The sequence below is a fragment of the Brienomyrus brachyistius genome, chromosome 8 (genome assembly GCF_023856365.1).
Source record: "Brienomyrus brachyistius isolate T26 chromosome 8, BBRACH_0.4, whole genome shotgun sequence".
In the NCBI taxonomy this organism is placed as follows: domain Eukaryota; kingdom Metazoa; phylum Chordata; class Actinopteri; order Osteoglossiformes; family Mormyridae; genus Brienomyrus; species Brienomyrus brachyistius.
The window spans coordinates 20259251-20283631 of record NC_064540.1 but is presented as its reverse complement, the minus strand read 5'-3'; the positions used below and the strand labels follow the sequence as shown (position 1 = coordinate 20283631).

The 24381-nt window shown below is 45.7% G+C and overlaps 1 protein-coding gene across 5 annotated transcripts in view; it reads right to left on the bottom strand.

Annotated features, from left to right (window-relative positions):
* anks1ab (ankyrin repeat and sterile alpha motif domain containing 1Ab) overlaps positions 1-22218 on the bottom strand; it is a 42978-nt gene extending 20760 nt beyond the window's left edge. For 3 of the 5 annotated variants that reach the window (XM_049023986.1, XM_049023987.1, XM_049023988.1), the window contains exons 1-3: positions 21934-22218; positions 9231-9300; positions 2002-2117 (exon numbers count right to left, since the gene is read on the bottom strand). In XM_049023986.1, coding sequence (XP_048879943.1) covers positions 2002-2117; positions 9231-9300; positions 21934-22218 — 471 coding nt within the window. Of the gene's footprint in view, positions 1-2001; positions 2118-2533; positions 3752-9230; positions 9301-21933 lie in introns of those variants that run through there. The other 2 variants (XM_049023989.1, XM_049023990.1) reach the window with 2 other exon arrangements.
* Positions 22219-24381: the final 2163 nt, after the last annotated feature.

The following is a 24381-nucleotide window of genomic DNA, read 5'->3' as shown; positions in this document are numbered from 1 at the left end:
AGATAAAAGCTTGTGTGGTGAATCCAGCTAAAGGTTAGATAATAGGCCAGGAAAGAGAAGAAGGCTTCACTGTTAGGGTTGAGTGTTCCCACATCCTCTGGATTTTGAGGCCTACATCATCTCATAGACTTGAAGGGAAGCAGAATGAGATTTACTGAGAACCCCCCCCTATGAGGGTCCCGCTCCAATGGCAACATCACGGACCTCTCATCCCCTACCGGAAAAGTGCTGTGCATCCTTACAGAAGCTGCGGGGGGGAAACAAAGCCAAAAAATATAGCAGAGGGATTGTAGCAGAGAGGGAGGTTTTCATTTTTTCTTCTAGATTTAAATCTTTAAAACCTTTGAAAATACTGATTGTCCAACTAAGCACCTTTCCTGAGTTTATTGCCCCATTTGCGCTGTAATTGCCTTCTTTGTATATTGAGGATGATCTGTCTAGTTAACACCAGGCTCATTCTTTGGGTGAAAGATTTCAGCTTGAGCGTGTGAAGGGGCAGGACAGGATTAAGTGATGATGATCGTGCTGGACTGAAACAGATTTTTTTTTTGTTAAAGAACCTTCATGGTCTGAAAATCAGAATACTTTCAATGTGCATCTTGAGTGCCCTCAGGCAGGAACAATTCTGCAGTCTTGCTTAGCAGTCTCTGGAAATGTGCGGTGAGTGACCTTTAATAGGGAGCTGTGGCCTCAGTCCTGAAGATGTGCATAGCAGATGGATTTCCCAACTCATTTTAGACATAAAACCTCAATGCCACAGGGGAAAGTGAAATCAGTGGGATTAGCCTAAGGATTCCCACAGTGAAACTGTTCCCTCAGTAAAACCCGTTGAGTGGTCAATGACTGTGATTCTTTATAGTCAAATGGTTGGTTGAAACGAAAAATTTGCTCTGGATTTTTACTTTGTGGACCTGAACTAACCACCACTGTTTGAAGGTCAACAGTCATCGCTGGCCTGGAATTAAAAATCGGGGGGAGGGGGGGGGGTTCCCCACAATTGCTGGCCCACATACCCCTTGGCCCATTGGGAAAATGTCCGGTATGCCAGATGGCCAGTCCAGCCCTGCCAGGAGACTTTGAAACCCATACAAAGCCACTACAGGCTTAGCGCAATGACCACACAGGCTCGGCACAAACAGGTGCCCTGCATGATCCTCCCAGTAAACTTTACGCACGGTGACCTGCACTAACAGCCACACGCTGAACTTTTGTTTTTATGGCTTAAACTGGGAAACTATAATCTATACCGGTGTTTCTCAAACCAGACCTCGAGGACCCCCAGAGGGCCCACGTTTTTGCTCCTTCTCAACTCCCAGGCAACTGGGAGAGCAAAAACCTGGATCATCTTAGGGCCAAAATTTCCAGAATTAAGCGAAAACTGCTATGACCGCTAGCTGGCTAACCAGTTGCATTCAGTGAAAAACAAAAGTACAATAGATAAAAACATAATGTGTTACTAGAAAGGGAACTTGCATGGAATTCATGAAACGGTAAAACTTAGTCTATACCTAGAAATAAACACACAAACACGGGCCACTGCATTTTAGCTAAGAGATCCGGTGGAACTGTAGCTGTTCTCTGCTTTGGACAGATTTTCAGTAATGAGAGATCCTTAAAGAATTTGGCAGCTGCTCCTCAGTCCCAGTAAATCAATTTGATGCACTAGCTGCTGGTTAAAAGTGTGTGATGTTAATTATTTGAACGGCACCGACTCAAGAGTTACTGGTTGAGACAAGGAGAGTACTGGTTAAAAAATGATGGGTCTGTGATGATTCTACGCTGGTAACGTTTTATACAGGGTAGGTTAAATCCCTTATAGTTAATTGCCAAGGACACAACTTGTTCAGGAGACAAGTTGGAAGGTATGATAAATGAGCATGCCAAGCATGATGTTAGTAGTGAAATTACTAGGATTACTAGAATTCTTACTAGAAGTACCAGAATTTGAGTCTCGGGCTCTTGTGGGAAGAGAGTAATGAGTGAGTAGCTAAAGGGACTCACCATGAAACGCAGGTCGTCGAAGCCATTGAGCAGGAATTTGCTCTCGTACTGCGGTAGGCCCACGTGCTCCAGCCAGTCCCCGACGGGCCGGTCCAGGCCGCGCACACCGGTGCCCCCTGCCGAGAGAGGGAGGCGCTTCAGCAGGGAGAAGCCGTGGAGGCGGTAGCAGCGGCATCCCGAGGGTGAGACATGGCACTGCCACATCATCCTGGACCAGCAGGGCCAGGGGCACGGGCAGCAGGACAGGGGCGACAGCGTTCCGAGGAAGGGGCCGAGGGACAGATACCCCCCGGGGCTCAGGAGGGCACCTGCTTCACCTACAGCTACTCAAACGGCAGAAATCCACCCCCTGGAATTAATCCAGGTGCAGTCGAAGACAGAAGGCGCACTGACTGAGGGTGGCTAAGTCACGTTACAGAGAGAGGAAGGTGAAGAAAGAGGTTTGATCTGGGGCTACCAGTTCACCCCGACCTCCAGTAGACCAATAAAATGCAACATCATTCACGCAACCTGCTGTGGTGAGTCTCAGTACCTGTGTCCATTCAGGACTTTGGTTCAAGGAAGCAGTTCAGGCTCCAACCCACTGAGTAGTCCAATGATCGGAAGAAGGTCTCAAGGTGCCCACGCAGAGAATTTAAGAGCAGGTATGTTCTGCCGTCCTTGTCAGCATAAATGCAAAAGGGAAACCTGGTTATCTTCTCCTCGCAGAGGCTTCTGGAGAAGGTGACGATAGCGAGGGTGTCTGGCCCAGCTCCCCCCTCAACCAATTGTAGCAGGGAATCCACCAGGGGTCACGGGGTCACACATGCTGAAAAGAGGGCACCCACATCTGCCGGAGATGGCAACGATGACAGCCACGGCCCAGTGGCTCCTTAATCACGGCCCTCTCGAACCCTCACCGTCAAGCTGCTAACGCGACACGGAAAGCAAGGTGAGCGGGGTGTCACAGGAAGCTGGATGCATGTTGGAAGCCAAGAAGCGTAAGGCATTGACAGTGGTTATAATTAGAGCAGCCTCACTACCTGCATAGTTAATATGATAATTATAATGGATCCCCAGAGCTCTGGAGTAACTGCCCTCTTTACAGCAGCCTTTTAAATGGGGTTTGCTCTGTGCCAGAACCCTTTCCTTGATACTTGGAGGCTGAGGCGGACAGTAATTTGATTTCCCCCCCCCGTCACGCGCTGCGCTGCGTGTCCTCTTGCCGTTTCGGGTTATTCCACAACTCCCTTACCAGGATCGGAGTCGACTCTGTAGCGGGGAGAGTCGGGGGAACGTCCGGATTGAGTTTCAGACGGGGTAGGATGCCAGCCAATGAGGAGAGCCTCGAGCAAGAGCGGGTCCTCGCAGATCTCGGGGAAATGAAAGCCCGGCTGACCCCCGGCGGTCCTGCGGTTTCCTCCTGGCTGTGAGGTGAGCAGATTCTCCATGCATGCAGGAACGCCGGGTCGCTTCTACATGCACTTGCTGCACGCGGCCCGCCGACATGTCATCTCTGGAGTCAGCTGCCCCCCCCACCCCTCCCCGACACCGCCGTCCCACGGGGATGAGACGCCGTGTCCTCCGGTCTCCCCCGGGGGGCCTCCTGCGCGGGTCTCCGGATGCTGCCCGGTCTCTACTGCTCTCCCGCTCCTGTCTGCTGTCTTGGAGCGCAGCAGCTTATCTATCACGGAAGCGGCTGTCCTTGCGTCGTCCCGAACGGTCAGTCCCGCTGCCGGCAAACTCAGCTCCCCTCCCCTCCCTCTCGCTCTTTTTCTCTCTCCCTTGCTTACTCACTCACTGCAGGGCTGCTGTTCATTGTCTAAAAGAGCAAAGCTCTCGCTCTCTCCAGCAAAAGACCCGTGTCCCTCCCCCTTCCCCCTCCTCCCCCTGTATTGCTCCACTACCCTCTGCATTGATCAGGGAGAGATACTCTCGTTTGGGAGCCCGACTGAGTCCCTGAATGGGACGATGCCAAATTAACCAGCAGAAGGGGAAAGGAGGCCAGTAATGCTTTACATTAACTGCACTTTCATAATGCCTTTATAATGCATTCGTAGAACATTCAATGTACTTTCATAATGCATTCATAAGCAGCATGGGTGTATACCATAACATCCTAAAATATCTTAACGGCTTTAATATACATTAATTGCAACCGATACATGATAATAAAATGCATTATAATTGTATAATCATGTAATGTTCGTTATTAATATATATTAAAGCTGTTAAGGCAAATTATGATGTTGTATGATATACTTACATGCTGCTTATGAATGTTATATGAATGCATTATTATAAAGGTGCACTGATATCAAGGCATTTTGAAGGAGCACTGAATGTTTTATGAATACATTATGAAAGCATTTTGAAGGCACAATTAATGTAAAGCACTACCTTGTATTTTATAAGGTCTACCCCATGAATCAAAGACGCAATTCAGAGGCACATTCTTCTCCACGACTGCTGTTGGACCTTTGGACGGCCACCCTAAGTAGGCAGTAGATCCAACTCAGACCTTCAGGTCGACGTCTAATTCACATTCTGCTCATCGCTGCATGAATCCAGGGTATTGTCAGAGCACAGCCTGCATGTGCTACAAGCTCGACATGAATACCACAGAGGGGGGCTCAGACACTCCCACAGCTCTTGGGAGACAATACTCACCCCCCCCCCTTCTGTGCAAGGTGGACTCAGGAGGGGTGCTGGTCGAAACAGCAGGTTCTGTGACAGGGCGTTGGGACTGTGCATTAACTTTTTAAGTGGGGGGTCGGCAGAAGGACGAGAGAGAACTGCAGGAGCTAGAGAGACAGAGAAGGTGTGATGATAGGAGGATATATGCTTCATACATACATACTTTATTTGCCCAAGTGGGAAATTCAGGAGGAATAAATGCAGACTGCAGGCATAAAAAAGACAAAAAAAGCAAAGCGATTTATCTAGCTGCTGCTACAGGCAGCCACTCAGGACAGCGTGGAAGCAGACACAGCTGCAAGGTATGGAAATGAAGGAAAACATAAATATATTACATGCTCTATATATTGCATATGTACGTATCTATTATGGTACATTAAAAACCTGAAGAACAGGGGAAAAGAATAAGGGAGAAATAAAGGGGTAAAAGAAAGGATGGGTAATAGACAGAAGGGGGCGTATGCGACAGCGGCATGCCCATTCTCATCAGGCCTGGAGGTGTTCGCCTGGGACACCCACATCACACGGAAAAGCAGCACCCAATTACAGCGGGGCGGGACTCAGCGCTTTGGGAGGGGAGCTGGGTCACTTCACCAGCTGTTTAACTGGGTCAAGGTGCCTCAATGCTGCCGGCGACTCGGGGGGGAGTGAGGGTGGAGTCAGGTCTGAATTGGGGCCGCCGGTGGGATGTGCCAACCAAGCACAACCAGATAAACTGGTTTTATGGGCCACGAGCTCAGGTCCTGGGTCTGAGTAAGGCTCACCATTTCACATGTGATTGCGGGTCTGGTGGATGCAACGCTTCACGCAGAAGTGATTCATCCAGTGGGAGCTTCCGGGCACCTGTTCTGCTCCTGACATTTGCAAACCGAAGAGTGCCCTGAGAGGTCATGCCCTGAGAGCTTTTTAAGTTTCCCAGGCTCCTCATACAGCGGCATCATGAATCAAAATCTGAGATTTCCTATAAAAGAACTATAAGAAGTCCTCAGCTGTAGACTGATACTGCGAGGTTCTGTAAGACCAACTGTGAGACTTTCAGACTCTGAGGCTATGAGACTCATATTCTGTCCGGCTGTCAGACTGTAACTGTGACACTGAGAAACGGAGACAGCGAGATCATGTAACTGACACTGCGAGCATACAAAACTGCAAGACTGAGACTGTGAGACTGTAAGACTGAGACTGAAATGTTAAGAATTTGATGACACTAAGACCATGGCACTGTGATGCTGGGGAATGCAAAGACGGTTTACAGATGCTGAGACAGAGGAATCCAGTGCAGCATGCAGTGCGTGTGAATGACCAGGAAGCATCAAGGGCATCTCACAGGGGTATCTTTACAGGGAAGAGTCTCACAATCGCTGCATGTTCTTCACCTCTGGTTCACAGTCTAAATAAGAACAACGCGCTGATGAGAATCAGTATTGCGTGACCTTGCGTGACCTTTCCAAAAGAAAATTTTTCACACCGCTCAAGGTAAACATAAATTCTATCAGCTGACTGCACTACTACCATTTACTGCCATACTATACTTTATATGTGATGCAAAAAAAGAAAGTCAACCACTGCTATGTCCAAAAGGAGGCACAAGACATTCAACCCAGAACAAGCAGCGACTGAAGAACAGGAAAAGGATGCTTGCAGGCACAAAGCTGCACTTACAGAGTGCAGAAAGTCAAGAGCCTCCACAGCCTCATTATCACTAGGCTTTTAGACCACGCTGGCAGTAGGAGGCAGTAACGAGAGGCCAGCAAAGTTACAGACAGAGGGCAGGCAGATGTAACAGTGGGGGGGTACGCCTCGGTGTGGTGTGGTTTTCTACATAAGCAACCAACGACCTAAAAATATGCCCAATTAATTCAATGGATTACTGGGTTATTGATTTCATTTAATTCTTACGATCAAGTAGCAGCTGAAACATTCAAGAGCTGAGGGCCCGAAAACTGAGGAAGGAGCATGAATATTTCGCAGCCGTACATCAAAGCCTGAGCATAAACCAGACATAAATACACGACTGAATGATTCAGCACAATTTCAGCAAGATCTATAATTTAAACTTGATAGACTGTCAGGTAAAGTAAAAATAATGACTGTTCCGTGTACTCTGCACACTAGAAAATATGGGTAGTTTTCAGAACTGCATTCACAATGAACCCAATGACAGGAAGGCAACCCAATGAAAACAAGACAGGAATTTGAAGCAATGAACCAAAGCATTATGACCACACCACTGCAAAGCGAACAATGTTGACGATCTTGTGAAAATGGTGTATGTCAAAGCGTGGAATATATTAGACAGTAATCTAACATCACGTTCCCTCAGTCGACATGTTGAATACAGCAAAAATGGGAAGGGGTGAAGATCTGAGTGACTTTGACAAGGCCCAAATCATCATGGCTAAACAACTGGATCAAAACATCTCAAATAACGGCATGGCTTGTGGAGTGATTGTGGTCAACCGTGGTGAGCAACCACTGATAGTGGTCAGAGGAGGGGAAAACCATGAAGCCACATCAATGTGGGATGTGAACAATGGCCTCCTCTGGCAGAAACCAACAGTAAGGCTAATCTGATCACCTCTGAATATAGAGCTATTTGGCCACAGACCAGTCAGAGTGCCTATGTTAACCCCTGTCCACTATCGAAAGCACCTACGATGGTGATTCAAGCGTTTGGACTGGACTTTGGAGCAATGGAAGAAAGTCACTTGGGTGAATCTTGTTTTGTTGTATGATGTGGAAGTTTCAGGTACATGTTGAGCATCTATGGGAAGTGTTAGACTAGGGGTGGCCAATTTTATCCACAAAGGGCTGGTTTGTATGCGGGTTTTTGGGGTAACCTGTATGTCAGCTGTTCAAACCCAGGTGTGAGGACTCTTCAGTCAATCAGTCCTCTGATTAGTAATCTAATTAGGGAGTCGCAGCGAAAACCCATATACACACCGGCCCTTTGTGGATAAGATTGGCCACCCCTGTGTTAGACCAACAAGTCAACAAGTCCAACCCCATATGCCACAGGGTTCCATGCACCATGTGTCATCTTGTCACATCATTCCCATGATCATCATCAAAATTATCTCCCGTTTGTGCCCTTCTGCTGGGTTGTAGCAGATGGGATACCCTTCAGTCAGATCTTGCATCTTGGTGTCCAAAACCCTGTTGGTGGTTCGTGGTTTTCCCTCTTCAAAGCGCTGTTGGTAGGTACTCTCCATGGCTGACCGTTAGCACCTAACAAGCCTTGTTGTTTCACAGATGGTCTTACCCAGTCTTCTCTTTATAACAAATTACAGTAGTTCTTGTCAAAATCACTCAGATATTCATCCCTGCCCATTTCTTCAAAATGCATTCAACGACTATGAGTACCAAGTGTTAGCTTACCATCTGCTACATCCCAGGTCTGAACATGCACTGTTTTTATGTGAACATTATTCACTTTACCTGTGCGTGGTCGTAATGTTTTGGCTTGTTGATGTATACTTTTTTTATTAATCTACCCATTCCTAGTCAGCTAAATGGATACAATGTTTCCTTTTCCTATTCTGAAATAAAGAAAAATACACATTACAGAAAAACACAAATCTACACTTTCTCATATTCAGTACATAATAAACATTTTAATATCAAGTGTGTCAGCTAGAGTCACATAGTCAAACAAAAGTAATGGGTTGATTTAAATGAAGGTGAAAAGTGAGTCAACTAGAATTACTGCAAAAATATGCCCAATATAGGAAATTAAAAGGTACCACTGAGAGCTGAAATACACCAATTAGCTAAACTGATTTACCTGCCGTAGCCGAAAAGATTGGGCGTTTGGTGTCTTTTTGCATGATCACCACCAATCATCCTGATCTTTCATATTGTGACATTCCAGGAGTTCCTGGGACATCTGTTATCATCCAGAGGTGTAGATATTTCTGGGAGTGTTTGTGGTGGAATATGACGGAATATGACTCACCCTGCAGTGTTCCCTCTGCGTGCGTAAGAGAGAAAAGTGCATATATATATATATATATATATATATATATATATATATATATATATATATATATATATATGCACACCAGATGCACACCCCCCTACACACAACACACTCATTCATCAGGGAGGGCTTGCCCCCAGCACCTCTATATATACATATATATATATATATATATATATATATATATATATATAATGGGATTACGGTTTTTCCCATAGAAATTAAAAGGCTGTCCCCACAAACATATGAATACAAACATGTGTGCATCTGTGTGTGTGTGTCTGCATGTGTGTGTCTGCAAGCAGGTATACCTATCCTTATGGGGACACAATGTCCCCATAACGTGATAAATATCCGTTTTTTTTCCCTTATGGGGACCAGTTTCCTGGGATATTAATTCTGGGAAAACTCAGTGACTGCTATGAAAAAACTAAAAATGCCAAAACTATATACTATACATTGTATTTTGCTTGGTTACTTATGGTTATGGTTAGGACAGGGTTGGGGTTAAAGTTGTCATAGTTAGCGTTAGCATTTTTCCCATAAAAGTGAATGAGACACCAAACCAACTTACCCGCAGTGGTGGGTGACACCTCTTTGGAGAATTCGATTCCAGCCCCAATCAGGTCCATGATTTTGTCAATCTAAGAAGGTAAAGCAGAAGGTCATGGAAGATGATAAACATATAAAATCCCTCAAGGTCTGTAGTTTTCAGCCTCTCTCTGCTCTTAAGTGCAGGACTTGGCACAAACTCTCTGTCAACTGTGAGTTTTGGTGGATACAGGATACAGGTCAAGGCTACTGACAGGCAGAATGTTGACCATTTCTGTATATTTCTGTTACTTCGCTACAGCGTAATGTTTACCGCTGAGAGTAAAGTCGCTTTGCTAAACACCATAGTAGTCAGAGCCTACAGCCATTTATGCTCTATTTTAATCTAAAATTAAAAAGAAAAATGGACTGAAACTGTTTCTCACATTATACTGCTGAAAATATTCATACAGAGAAAGATCAGAGGGCTTCCGCATGTTGTTTACATACCAATTGTTCCCGGAATTCTGAGCACCGGAACCTGACTGCTGATGACGGCACTATGGAGCAAACATCAGCACATCCTCACGGAGGCTCTCGGGTGACTCACCTGACGCACGACAGCGGAAACAAGAAGCCAGTTCCTAGAAAACTTAATTAAATAACACTGCCGATTTGTGGGTGATCTGCAGTTACTTGCCAATGCTAATTCAGAATGATCCAGGCAGGACTGACCCTTAATGTCGATGCGAAGTTGAAATACCCCCTATTCCAATACATACATTAATCTGTTTGTTTTGATTCATGCAGTAAATCATCATAACATCTTGGCTATTAGGCGCATCATAACCCTGGGGCCTGGCATCTGATTTATTACACGGCGAATGAACCGACAGCACTTTCATTTGGAACGCGCCAACGCGGAACACCGCTTGGTGCCACAATGTCAAGATGGGGCACGCTGGGCTATGACCCACAATGCAGCCAACAAACACAGGGAACTTTGTTTTTAAACTGAACTCAAAGCTACTTGAAACAAACAGGACCAAGAGGTGTCTAAACAAAGGTTGGTAAATAATACTAGAACTCACAAAGACTTCAACTAAACACAAGGAAACGCAGAGGAAAACACGTGGACTTAGAACGGTGTGGGTAACGTCTAATGGAAACACAGGCAAGCAGAAGTGGGGGATACGATAAGCAGCAGAGGAACAAGACAAGGGCAGGCATATTTCCGCCAAGAAGAAGGTGATGAAGAAGGTACAGGTGTGGATCATTAACACTTAACTGAAACACTAGGGATTAGGAGCCACAAAGAACAGGCAAGGGTCATACAGTAAATAGGCACTAAGGACTGAACCACTAGGAGGTACTTCGAAGACAGTGGAAATGGGACATGATTATAAAACTAGACACAAGCAGAACTAACCAAGAACAAAGATACCGAAGCAGAGATCAGTACCGAAATACATGTACACAAGAAGATAATTAACATGAGGGAAACAATACTAAATGTCAACCCATGATAGTGGGGATTCACAGATGTCAGCCACATGCTCAGCCCATTCAGCCATGGAGCAGCCTGAGAAGCAAGGCAAAACACACCTGTGAAAGGCACAACACCTAAAGGAACTCAGAGGGAAGAATGGGATGGCCAGCAGCACCTGCTGGACGAACAGGGAAACACTGAGCAGAACGGGACAAGGCAGGGAGTGATCCTGCCAGACGGACTCTGATTAAAAACCCAACAGCACTATGGGAGCAACGACTCATCCAAGGTCTGTGAATATTGGTGACAAAATCAGTGGGGTTTCTGTTTTCCAAAATGACAGAGGCAGAAGAGGCCAGTGAAGATCTGGAACACATAAGTCCTGTAGCTAAATCTGGGACAAGGGTGAAACACTTGGGCAGGCATGGGGGGGCTGGGGGTGCCCCTTTATTTTATGCTTGATAGAGGGACTAGTCCTTCTTCTTACTAACCCACCCCAGAATGCATCAAATTGTGTAGCTCAATAGCCTTGAACTTAGCTAAAGAAGAGATTGACCCAGTGCCACCCCTCCCATCCATCTGCATGTGATGTCACTCTCCAGGATCTCATCGACCATTTAGAGCCTCATTGGATTTTCTCGGACGGGGTCGGAGAGAACTCTCTGGCCAGGTACCTGGGATGCATCCAGTTTGCAGCACTGCGAGCGAGGTGGGCAAGGGAGGGGGGGGGGCAGAATACTAATCAGCAGAGTCAGCAATGCAGCCGCCCGGCTGATCAAATGATGCTGGCTGGCTGCCAGATACAGGGCGTTTCGCTTGGATGCCCAGGGATAATCCACTTCCTTCTGAGGTCATACTGCATTAAAGCCTGGACTCTGCTGCCTTATATTAACCAGCTTCATTTGACAAACTGGCAATAATCACCTTCAATCTGTAACCTAAGCAAAACCAAGGTTATTTTGTGATCCAAATCCTCTTAATTCTGATGTGCTTCACTGTTAAATTTAGTTCAGCTTCATTCTGCTGCCACATAATAGTCAGCTTCATTATGTGAATCAGCCACAGTCAGCTTCATTCTGCTACAGCGCGAGTCACCTTCATTATGTAACTCAACCACAACCAGCTTCATTATATGAATCGACAACAATCCACTTCATTCTGCAATAGTTTAACAGTCTGCTTCATCATGTAATTCAACTACAGTCAGCTTCATTATGTAATTCAACCACAGTCAGCTTCATTATGTGAATCAATCGCAGTCAGCTTCATTCTGTGAATCAACCACAGTCAGCTTCATTCTGTGAATCAACCACAGTCAGCTTCATTGTGCTACAGTATGACAGTCAGCTTGATTATGTAATTCAACCAGTCAGCTTCATTATATGAATCAACCAGTCATCTTCATTCTGCTACAGCACAACAGTAAGCTTCATTATGTGACTCAACCACAGTCAGTTTCATTGAATGAATCAACCACAATCAGTCACAATCAACCTTCATTTTGCTACAGTAAAAAAAAAGAAAAAAACTTCATCCTATGATTCTGCAACATTATGGAAATAACAGACGGTACATGGATCAAACACACTGAAGTCACTAACCAAACTGCAAAAATCAGAAATGCTACATGAATCAAACACACTTTAGTGACCAAACACACTACAGAAATCAGAAATGCTACATGAATCAAACACACTTTAGTGACCAAACACACTACAGAAATCAGAGATGCTGTATGGATCAAACACACTGCACTGACTAAACACACTGCAGAAATTAGAGACGCTGTATGGATCAAACACACTGCACTGACTAAACACACTGCAGAAATCAAAGATGCCACATGGATCGAACACACTGCAGTGACTAAACACACTGCAGAAATCAGAGATGCCGCATGGATCAAACACCCGGCAGTGATATACTACAGAGATGAAATGCATTTCAAAGCTCTTCCGGAGTACTGCATAACCCCCAGCAGTGACCTCATGCATCCCGCTGACTACATTAACCCGGTTACACTGACAGCCAAAGGCCTGATTTCTTTACATCACTGACTGAGATTGACTGCTTGTCCTCATGCATCAGCAAACACACCGCCCTCCAGGCAGACGGCACAGCGCTAAATTACCATTTTCAGCATCACTCTGTATCTAAAGGGGACCACCTGGGTCACAGCGTCCTATGAGAAGTGTGTAGAGTTCTGAGGCTCGTCTGAATACGGAATTTCAATAAGGCAAATACTGGTGCATAAAAGAGAATAATGTAAATTAAAACTCTCCAGGGACGGTACTGGAATGTCAATGTATGGTGACCAGGATCTTCATATTTTCTAAGAACATAATAACTTTGACCTGCGCTAGTTTTTCAAGGTTCTTCATAATGAGATCTTTGAAATACAAGAATGTTTAAATAGGAGTCAAACGGCAGCAAGTCTCAAAGAGATGGGGGTGGGGGGGGGCTAACCTACACAATATTAATTCTCTAGATAAATCACACCATGTCATCAGCATGTTTGTGCGTGACACAGGTGGATTCTGTTAAACCTCTGGGGTCTAGAGGTAGGGAACACACTGTTACTGACTGGGGCATGGTCACACATTTCATTCAATATCATAAACTTCATGGCAAATAAATTGATACGAATTTATTTACGAAATAATGAATACGCGGAAATGCAGCTATTTAGAATGCGAATAGCGATCTTCATGTGAGGGCGGCACTACATGCCCTGAAGCAGGTAAAACAAAGTAAGGTGACAGTAAGTTTACTTTTTTGCCCATGTAACCTAATTTCAAAAACTTCAATACTTCTGAAAACTGACGTTTTGAAAAGGAGAGATTACGGATTTAGTCAGTGTTTTTTTTTTCATGTTTCTACAATAAGGTTTCAGCGAGTTATGAACTGAAATACACGAGAAAGATACGCAGCATCACCGACGATGCCGTCGACTCCAGAGGGTTAAACAAATAGGTCTAATGACCTGTCGATCTTCCAACCACTTATCATGGTCAGAGGCACTATTCCAGACAGCCTATCCAGACAGTGTAGGACACAAGGATGGGTTCCACCCCAGACAAGAGGGCCGTCCATCGCAGGGCACACAAATACAAACTGGGAAATTCAAAGTCAGCCTGACGACATGTCTTTAGTCTGTGGGAGGACACTCTCTCGACACAGGGAGAACATGCAAACTTCACACAGAGAAGAGGTGCCATTCGAACCTGTAACCCTGGAGGGGTCAGGTGATAGTCACTGAGCCACTCAGACTTGGCAGAATACTAAAATAGTGACTCAAACATCACGGGTGTCTCATCTGCTGGGATTTGATAAAGAGGAACCCATCCCACTGAAGCCTAAACAAAGATCCATTTGCCATATAAGGCCATAGACGAGGCTTTGTCAGAACGTAATAAGGTTTTGCTGAAGAAATTGGTCTATTACTTGGAGGGACAACAAGAACAGGAAGTGCTGCACAGATGCAGGCAGCACATCAGTGGGGAGTATGCAGCCTGGGCTCTGACAGCTACCTTTGTGCAGGCAGCGGGATCACTGGGACCCAGAGTGGTGCAGTGAAGTCACAGTTCATGTGACGCTTTACTAGCGCTGCTAAAGGTAGCGTAGCAGGTACAGTGACTCACACACCAGCCCTAAGAGGCTGAAGTCTTGGGTTTTTCCACAATTCAGCACTAAAAATGACATTTTAGCTGAGATAATGACATCTTGCTGTGTGGTCAGTTGTCACAGCGGACCCATGTTCCAGTCTGTTTATGAGTCCCCCATTCTTTTCCCCTCAACTATCTGTGCCACCCCCCCCCCCCCCACACACACACACACACACACACATACACACCTTTTTGCAGGTAATTTATCGTCCTTTGCAAAGTGGTACAAGCAGGTCCATTACTTGGGTTGGGGGGTGGGGTGTTGTGGGGGGGCTGTATTTGCAAGTCATGAGGCAGCTTTGTTCTGCAGTACAATGCAGTCCATTGTGCTTGTGTGTGCTTGTGTGCATGTGTGTGGGGGTCAGATATACATTACATTGTGGGGACCAATGTCCCCATAATGTGCTGAAAACCAGTCATTTTGACATTATGGGGACCTTTTTTTTGGGCCTCACAAGGGGAAATTCAATTTTAGAAAAATCTGTGACTGCAATAAAAAATAGTATTTTGTTTGGTTACTTGTGGTTAAGGTTAGGGCTGGGTAGGGGTTAAGGGTGTCATTGTTGGGATTAGGGTTTTGCCCATAGAAATGAATGGACGGTTCCCACTAAGATATAAGTACAGGTTTGTGTGTTTGTGAGTGTCTGTGTCTGTTTGTGAGAGAGAGAATGCGGCAAGCCTGAACAGCCAATCAAACATGACGTCCCTGTCCGAGAACCTACAAACACAGAGGGGCCTAGACATGTGCTTGTGGCCTTGGAGACAGGCTAGTGGCCTGTGAGGAGTACAGAGTGCCCTCTTACGGCATGGCATACATGGAAGCCATGACAGGAGACACTGCGAAGGATGGATGGGTGGATGAACACACACCTCAGACAGATATCTGAGAATTGAGGCATAGGGGACAACAGCAGTGTCCTGTGACACTCCCTCCATCAGCAGAGGCGATAAGGCACAGGTGAAGGAGTCTTCCGCATCCCTTGAGCTGGCCCCTGGTCCAGACAGCCCAACCCCCAATATAACAGTGTGTTAAATTATGTGCTTCTTCACTGTACAGATGCATACATCTGCAACAAAAACAGTCAGTGATTCCTGGCACTAGAGCCTCCTCCCAAAAAATGGAGCGGAACAGAACGATGATTACGTTACGCATTGCCAAGACTGATATGGGATTGCTGAGAAAGAAGTACAAAAGAAATTACACAGTTATACAATTATAAATACATTTGTTCTATTTTTTAACGGATGGTATCTCCAAGGACGGCGCATGAAGGAAAATAAACAAGTTTACAAGGCCCTGGTTTTCCAAAGCAACTAGACTCCCAGCGTCTCCCAAGACCTGCAGTTAGCAAAACCAATCAGCACAGCTGGGAGTTAACCTGCTGAGGCTGTGTGTGCTGGCAGGGAACGCAACACTGCACCGAGCTCTACACACTCTGGAATGCGCTGTGCATGTCCTCTTTAGACAACTTTTTGCAAAAAAAAAGCTGGATCTTGCTAAATAAGTTAAAGACAATCTGTCCTAAGTATACAGGCACTTAGAGAAATTATCTAAAGTGGCTGTGATTTTATTTCCACATTTAGAGGGAAACGATGATGTGTTTCATAAAATCTCCCTAGTTGACGGCTGGCACACACTGTGCTTGGCCCTGTTTGGCTTTGTTTGGCTTTCATACACCGTGGCCTTACAAGACTAGGGTTAAACAGACTGATATATGCAGCTACCTTCCTGAAGGCCAATAATCAGCAGGTGACAAGGAATAGAGGGCAGTGCATCTGGTGGCTGCAGTATTTTGGAACATAGCTGAAGTGATTTGAATCTGTTCTCAATTCTGCCTTCAGTATTCTGTAAACACAGTCCACTCTCTGTGAATGCTTTTGACTTTCTGTAAACACAGTCCATTCTCTGTGAATGCATTTGACTCTCTGTAAACACAGTCCATTCTCTGTGAATGCATTTGACTCTCTGTAAACACAGTCCATTCTCTGTGAATGCATACAGTATTCTGTAAACACAGTCCATTCTCTGTGAATGCATTTGACTCTCTGTAAACACAGTCCATTCTCTGTGAATGCATTTGACTTTCTGTAAACACAGTCCATCCTCTGTTAATGCTTTCAGCATTCTGTAAACACAACCAAATCTCTGTGAATGCATTCAGCATTCTGTTAACATAATCCAATCTCTGTGAATGCATTCAGCATTCTGTTAACATAATCCAATCTCTGTGAATGCATTCAGCATTCTGTAAACACAGTCCATCCTCTGTGAAAACATTCGACATTCTGTAAACATAATCCATTCTCTGTGAATGCATTCAGCATTGCGGGCTGTGTCTCTGAATAAGTTTGGTGCTCTGTAAAAGGTCTGTCTCTGACCACGTTCAGCATTCTCTAAACACAATACGGCATTGGAACACATTCATCACTGTTAAAACACAGTCCACTACCTGTTAACCTACTTGGCATTCCGAAGACACAGTACACTCTCTGTTATGATGTCAGCATTCTGTAAACACGGTCCACTGTTTCTGAACGTGTTCAGAATTCTGGAAACTTGTGTTATTGTCTTCAATCATGTTTGGTGATCGGTAAACACAGTCTAGCCTGCTAACTGTAAGTGCGTTTGGAGATCTGTAAACATAGCCCATACGCTACAAACACAGCCTGCTGTTTCTAAACGCAGCCATCTTTCCATTAACCCAGTCCATTGTGTCTTAGCATGTTTGCTGCTTTGTAAAGGCAGTCGGTTCTCTGTGAATGCTTTCTGTGTTTTGCAAACACGGTCTGTTCTCTGTGAACTGATTCAGTGTTCTGTAAACACAGTCTGTTCCATATAACCACATCCTATGTCAAACCGGGAAAAAGTAGGTGATACAAAAGCAAGTCCATGTTGGCCCATAAGGCCTGTCAGATCGCTGTCATAGACTGCTAACTTGCCCATTCTGCAGCTGCACACAAAATTTGAACAGTGACCTCATCTGAATCCCCAGAGGAGTAGAGAACGGACAAGCTAAATTACCTATGAATTTTAATGCAAGCCGACTGTGTTCAGAAAACGAGCCGTAGACAAAATGTAAATTAATCTCTGATTTACCCAGAAGGCCAGACAGAAAGGTTCTCATACAGAAAATGTGTGTTCAAATTAGGCATTCGTGATAAGAGCCTCGTGAAAGGTCATCGACATCAGTAAACAGGGAGGGCAACAGCTTGATTTCAGCTATAAAGTTTTCAAGATAAAAAGAGAGTCAGTCTTAATTCAGTTAATTTAACATTTAACATTTAACATCCATCTACTATAACCACTTTTCCACTGCAGGGTAGTAATGAGGCTAAAGTCTTTACTATAAAGAACAGAAAATGAGGCAGCAGACTCCCTGGATACCGGAAACCACAGAAAATGAGGCAGCAGCCTCCCTGGATACCAGAAAGCATAGAAAATGAGGCAGCAGCCACCCTGGATACCAGAAAGCACAGAAAATGAGGCAGCAGCCTCCCTGGATACCAAAAAGCACAGAAAATGAGGCAGCAGCCACCCTGGATACCAGAAAGCACAGAAAATGAGGCAGCAGCCTCCCTGGATACCAGAAAGCACAGAAAATGAGGCAGCAGCCTCCCTGGATACCAGAAAGCACAGAAAATGAGGCAGCAGCCGTCCTCGATACCAGAAAGCATAGAAAATGAGGCAGCAGCCTCCCTGGATACCGGAAACCACAGAAAATGAGGCTGCAGCCTCCCTGGATACCAGAAAGCACAGAAAATGAGGCAGCAGCCGTCCTCGATACCAGAAAGCACAGAAAATGAGGCAGCAGCCACCCTGGATACCAGAAAGCACAGAAAATGAGGCAGCAGCCTCCCTGGATACCAAAAAGCACAGAAAATGAGGCAGCAGCCACCCTGGATACCAAAAAGCACAGAAAATGAGGCAGCAGCCTCCCTGGATACCAAAAAGCACAGAAAATGAGGCAGCAGCCACCCTGGATACCAGAAAGCACAGAAAATGAGGCAGCAGCCTCCCTGGATACCAGAAAGCACAGAAAATGAGGCAGCAGCCTCCCTGGATACCAGAAAGCACAGAAAATGAGGCAGCAGCCGTCCTCGATACCAGAAAGCATAGAAAATGAGGCAGCAGCCTCCCTGGATACCGGAAACCACAGAAAATGAGGCTGCAGCCTCCCTGGATACCAGAAAGCACAGAAAATGAGGCAGCAGCCGTCCTCGATACCAGAAAGCACAGAAAATGAGGCAGCAGCCACCCTGGATACCAGAAAGCACAGAAAATGAGGCAGCAGCCTCCCTGGATACCAAAAAGCACAGAAAATGAGGCAGCAGCCACCCTGGATACCAGAAAGCACAGAAAATGAGGCAGCAGCCGTCCTCGATACCAGAAAGCATAGAAAATGAGGCAGCAGCCTCCCTGGATACCAGAAAGCACAGAAAATGAGGCAGCAGCCTCCCTGGATACCAGAAAGCACAGAAAATGAGGCAGCAGCCGTCCTCGATACCAGAAAGCATAGAAAATGAGGCAGCAGCCTCCCTGGATACCAGAAAGCACAGAAAATGAGGCAGCAGCCTCCATGGATACCAGAAAGCACAGAAAATGAGGCAGCAGCCATCCTCGATACCAGAAAGCATAGAAAATGAGGCAGCAGCCTCCCTGGATACCAGAAAGCACAGAAAATGAGGCAGCAGCCTCCCTGGATACCAGAAAGCACAGAAAATGAGGCACCAGCCTCCCTGGATACCAAAAAGCACAGAAAATGAGGCAGCAGCCACCCTGGATACCAGAAAGCACAGAAAATGAGGCAGCAGCCACCCTGGATACCAGAAAGCACAGAAAATGAGGCAGCAGCCACCCTGGATAGCAGAAAGCACAGAAAATGAGGCAGCAGCCACCCTGGATACCAGAAAGCATAGAAAATGAGGCAGCAGCCTCCCTGGATACCAGAAAGCACAGAAAGCAAGGCAGCAGCCGTCCTCAATACCAGAAAGCATAGAAAATGAGTTATAAATTTTAGCCTGGTAATTAGGCTTGTTCATAATTATATAGCATGTAATCATTTTAATTTAACTGCACCTGTGTAGGAGTGGAGGCATATTGTCCATTAAATGACACAAATAAATAAAAGAATGCAGGCTTCCTTAGGGGATGTTTTACCAGTTGGAAAGGTTTTTATTTCTCAATGACCCGATTCATCTTAGTGATCCTAATCAGAATTCATAGCTTTTGCATCAACAGTCCAATAAGTAATTAATCATCCACACTATTTCCACATACACCTTCCACCGAAAACACTGCATTGTTAAAATATTGGTTAAAGCATCGCTATAGAGATGTGCTTTATCATTCGAAAAAACAGTTCATTATGTGCCTCAGTCAAGTTTGAAGAAAGAGCCTCCGATCCAGGAAGTGCATTGAATATGTTAGAGATGGTCGACGCCTTTTTTAAAAGCTCTGATACCTGCGGGTTCTGACCGCATCTGAAATAAATAGAAATGGCCAGTCTTATTCCATCTGGTCTGGCGTTCGATTGCTGGCAGCCCCCCCCCCCCCACTCAGCCACCCACCTTTTCTGTGAATTTTATGGCCAGTAACCACCCTCCCCCTCCAATTACACAAGTTTACCACTAGTACCATCTCGCCCACAAAAAGGTTAGTAAGCAGTTAGCAAACAAGCCAATGTTGATAACATTTCCTACAACTTGTGTATAAATCTGCGGTCCGTAGAATTTTTGCGCAACATAGGCCAGTCATCAAAAAGCCAGGAAACCCTATTTTAGGGGACATGCTTCATAGCTCAGACATGGTCCAGGCTGTTCATGTATAGGACTCAAAATAAGCAGATCTGTGAGGAGAGAGAGCAAGCCAAACGCAAGGGTGTGTGTCTTCCCTGGGGGAGGCTTGGGGTTAATCTGAGAGGGGTAGGAGGGGGCTATTGAATCGTGCAGATCCCGACGGTGCGGCACTGCAAAACAGGATGACCCTGAGAACAGGAAACCCCACCCATCGGCACTGTATACACATAACCCCACCCCCATTTAACATGATCCTGGGGGGGGCGTGGGGGGGACGCGGGGCACAACTGTGTCTGCTGCTAGACACAGCTACGGTCAGCCACCATCCTTTATAGTTCTTCTTACCTGAAGGTTGCTCATTCGAATCCCTGTGCTATTGGTAGTTTTGCCCAAGGAGATTAACCTAAACCTAACCTAGTAAATTATCCAGTTGCATAAATAGGTAAAAGCATGAGGTAAGCAATAAAATGGCTTTGAGCCTATCCTTGAAAGCACAGGAATAAGTTCAGAAGGTTCCAGATGGAGGCCAGTACATGGATCCTATTTAAAGACAGATACAGTACATAGAATCCCAGGATCAGATAGTGTCTTCTCAGAAGCACTAAATCGCTGCCACTCCTTCATTTCCTTTTCTTTGGAAATTGACATCACTTCCTGGTTGGCTGCTTTCGAACTCAAGGGACAGACGGTATGTCATAACAGTAAGCAGCCTGTCGAGTCAGAGGTGGCATAACCCAGAAATATGCTCACGCCTGCCCAGATACCTTAAACACGAAGCACACAGGCGAGCGGGAGAAAGCGAGAGAAGAAAATACAAATATGACATCATGGATGTGAAAGGGCACATGCTTGAATTCCAGGGGCGGGCGGTGTGTCATCAAGCACAGGATTACAGCTAGGAAATTTTAGGTTGACTCAACAGCTTCTTCTCTGCTTAGACAGTGAATACCAAGCCACCTGCATGTGATTACCGAAAAGATGAGTGTGTTTTAAAAGAAATTAGCAATACTTAATCTTTGCCACTAGGTAGTCCTTGTTTCCTGTCAGAGCTTCCGGCTGTAAAATGACTTCCACAACCATCTTTGAACTTTCCAGAGCTATAAGCACAACATATTCTTCTGAACAAGACGTGGGAAGTGTGTGGGGTGGGTGGGAGGGAGCATTTCCTTCCCAAAATTCAAACTTGTCCATAGCTCAGGACTTCACAACTAACTAGCTAAAATTGCTGCAATGCGTAAGCCAAGATGAACTTCACTTAGCAGTGAGAAAGGTAAGATACGCTGCTTTCTAAGTGCCTTCACATCCAGATTCTCCTCTGTGGTCAAAATCCAAGGGACACGTGAAGCTGAAATGGTGCTGAGGAGAAGCAAATTAGACTACGCCTGAAACGAGAAACCAGCCCGTCTGGTGAACTCCAAGTGCACGGAGGAGAACCAGATTACCAGCCAGCGGGCAAACTCAAATACTTTAGTTGCATACCTGAGGGACTCATCTACATCACAGTGTTTCTGGGAAGGGGGACACAGGAGATCAATAAGTGAGTAAGGTAAGATAATTTCTTTATTAAGTTCCCCTGAATTTCCCAAGTTTACTCTTTCTCAAACACCCTCTTCCTTTCTGGCATCCTTCCTTTCATGTTTGTTCCTGTCTTTCTTTTTTGACTCTTTTTCAGCTGAACCTGCCAAACCATCTCTCTACATCCGCTTTCTCTGCCTCTCCACCTTCCTTCTCCACCTCTCTCAAATGTACTGTCAGTGCCCCCCGCCCTCTGCTCCCAGGGGGGCCAGAGCTCTCACCTCATCCCATTCTGAGGTGTAGGAGGGTGACCTCTCTAGCCGCTTCTCCCCAGGGTTGCAGGTGTACTCCTCCTCCTCACTGGTGAGTGAGCACAGTAAGTCTGAGTCCGACTTGGAGAAGCTACGAGACAGCCTCAAGTCCCCCGATGATCTTGCCTTGCTGGTGGGTGCCGTCTCAGGTGAGTCCCAGGTCTGGGCCTTGGCCTGCATAGCCGTGGGGTAAATGGGTTTGAGGTCGCAGTCCGGTAGACTGTTTGACATGGTTAGTGTAATGGGCCCAGCCATGCCTCCCAGGGCAGCTGGGTACTGTGATCAGGGTCCCGCCTCCACAAGGATCCTCCGATAGACAGGCAAAACTCCACACGGGTGTCGAGAAATCCGCGGCACGGTCCTGGCCCCCTGGTCCTGTCCGAGCTGGGTGTTATCTGGGAAAAGCAGGAAGAGAGGCAGCTGAATGAGGAGTGGGGGAGGAGGGGGAGGGGGCTGGACAGAGATCCCCCCACGGCACCAGTAAGACACCGCCCATGTGACAACTAACAAATCTTTCCTTCTTTTCTAGCAAGAGGCATAAGTTGCAAAATTTAATGCCACCCTTGAGTTGTACCTAATTTCCCTCCCTTTGGGGTCCACAATCTCCTTCCCGTCTATCGCACTCTCCTTCTGTCACTCTCGAGTTGATCAACAGCCACTAGTCCTGGACAGCTCACGTGGCAGGGAAGATTTCCTTAATGGAAAGCGACTGCCCTCAAACGGGAAATTATAGTGGAAAATAAGAAAAAGCACAGCAGATACACGAGTCGCTCGCTCTCTAAGGAATGTGCAGTCGCTCGTACAGCCTGGCGAGTCTGTCCCGCTGTCTGTTACAAACAATGGATGGATGCAGCTCGGTCTCTCACAGAGGGGATTCTGTTCTGTCAAGCAACTTCACTCATTTGCCTCTTTGTACTCCTTCCTCAGGACTCTTCTTCCTTCCTATCAGCATTCGTTGGCAGAGAAACTACATTCACCTCTCCGCCCAACGTGACTTCTGAGCAAATGCGTCCTCCAGTCCCGGACCGGACCGGACCGGACCCGTGCCCAGCCCTGTTTTTTTTACCTGGGGAAAATGTCCCAGGAATCCACTGGCAGGCAGAAAGGACCCACATCTATGTGTGGTATGCAGCAAGGCACAAGTGACCCATCTGGGGAGGGATCTCATTGCAGTGGGGGGCATGGACAGGATCATCAGAGAGCACATGCTGGACAGTGCTGCTGATGGCTCTGAGATTGCAGAGAAGCCTCTGAGATCTGAGATCCTCATCTTTGGTTCTTAAATAAAAACAGTCAACAAAGTCTGAAAAAAACAAGAGGAAGGTTTACAAGAACTTCCCAACTAATGATCATCAAAAACAAAGAATGTGGTTTTCACGGAGTAGTCTCTCTCTCTCTCTCTCTCTCTCTATATATATATATATATATATATATATATATATATATGTATATATATACGCATTTTTCTTTGGGAAACCAGAATATAATTTCACAAAGCTTATGAGCTTCTATACACTTATTATATATATCATTAAGTCCCTGAAATCCTGACCAGAATAAGCAGTTAGGAGATGGATGGATGGATGGATGGATGGATGGATGGATGGATGGATGGATGGATGGATGGATGGATGGATGCTCTCAGCTGTACTTTGGGGACACCCCCATGGCCCCGTACACTCTACACTTGGCACCACCCGAACCCTCATCACTTCCACATCCTCCATGCTAACGTTTCCTATAGCAAAATGGACATTTGTTGTACAACACTGTCTTTCTTATTCTTTGCCTCCAAAGTCAGTTTAGTTTATAAGTACAGAAAAATACTTCCGATTTATACAGTTTTGAGAACACCAGTTTTCTCAGGTATTCTTTTCTAGAATGCCTTCATCCTTGAACTACCTCTTCTTTTTAAACAGCCTCCTAATTTTTCAGACTCCCTGCAAGTGAACGATCCTACAGTTCAGAGTCTTGTGGCTCTTAAATTACTTTCTTGTGTATTTGCTTGTTCAGACAAACTAATGACTAATTTGCAAGCTTGCATTTGGGTGACATTGCTATTTTGAAACAAATCGTTGTGCCATCCTGCAAACACGGAAACTAAGAAAGATAGAAGAGAGACAGACAGCGAAAAAGAAATAGTAAGCAGAAAAATAAAAATAACGACAGAAAGCAGTCTGTAAAACAGACAGACAGAAAGCAGACTGTAAAACAAAGAGACAGGCAGAAAGCAGACTGTAAAACAAAGAGACAGGCAGAAAGCAGTCTGTAAAACAAAGAGACAGGCAGAAAGTAGTCTGTAAAACAAAGAGACAGACAGAAAGCAGACTGTAAAACAGAAACAGTAAGCAGACTGAAAACAGATGACGACAGAATGCAGACTGTAACACAGAAAGACAAAATGCAGACTATACCACA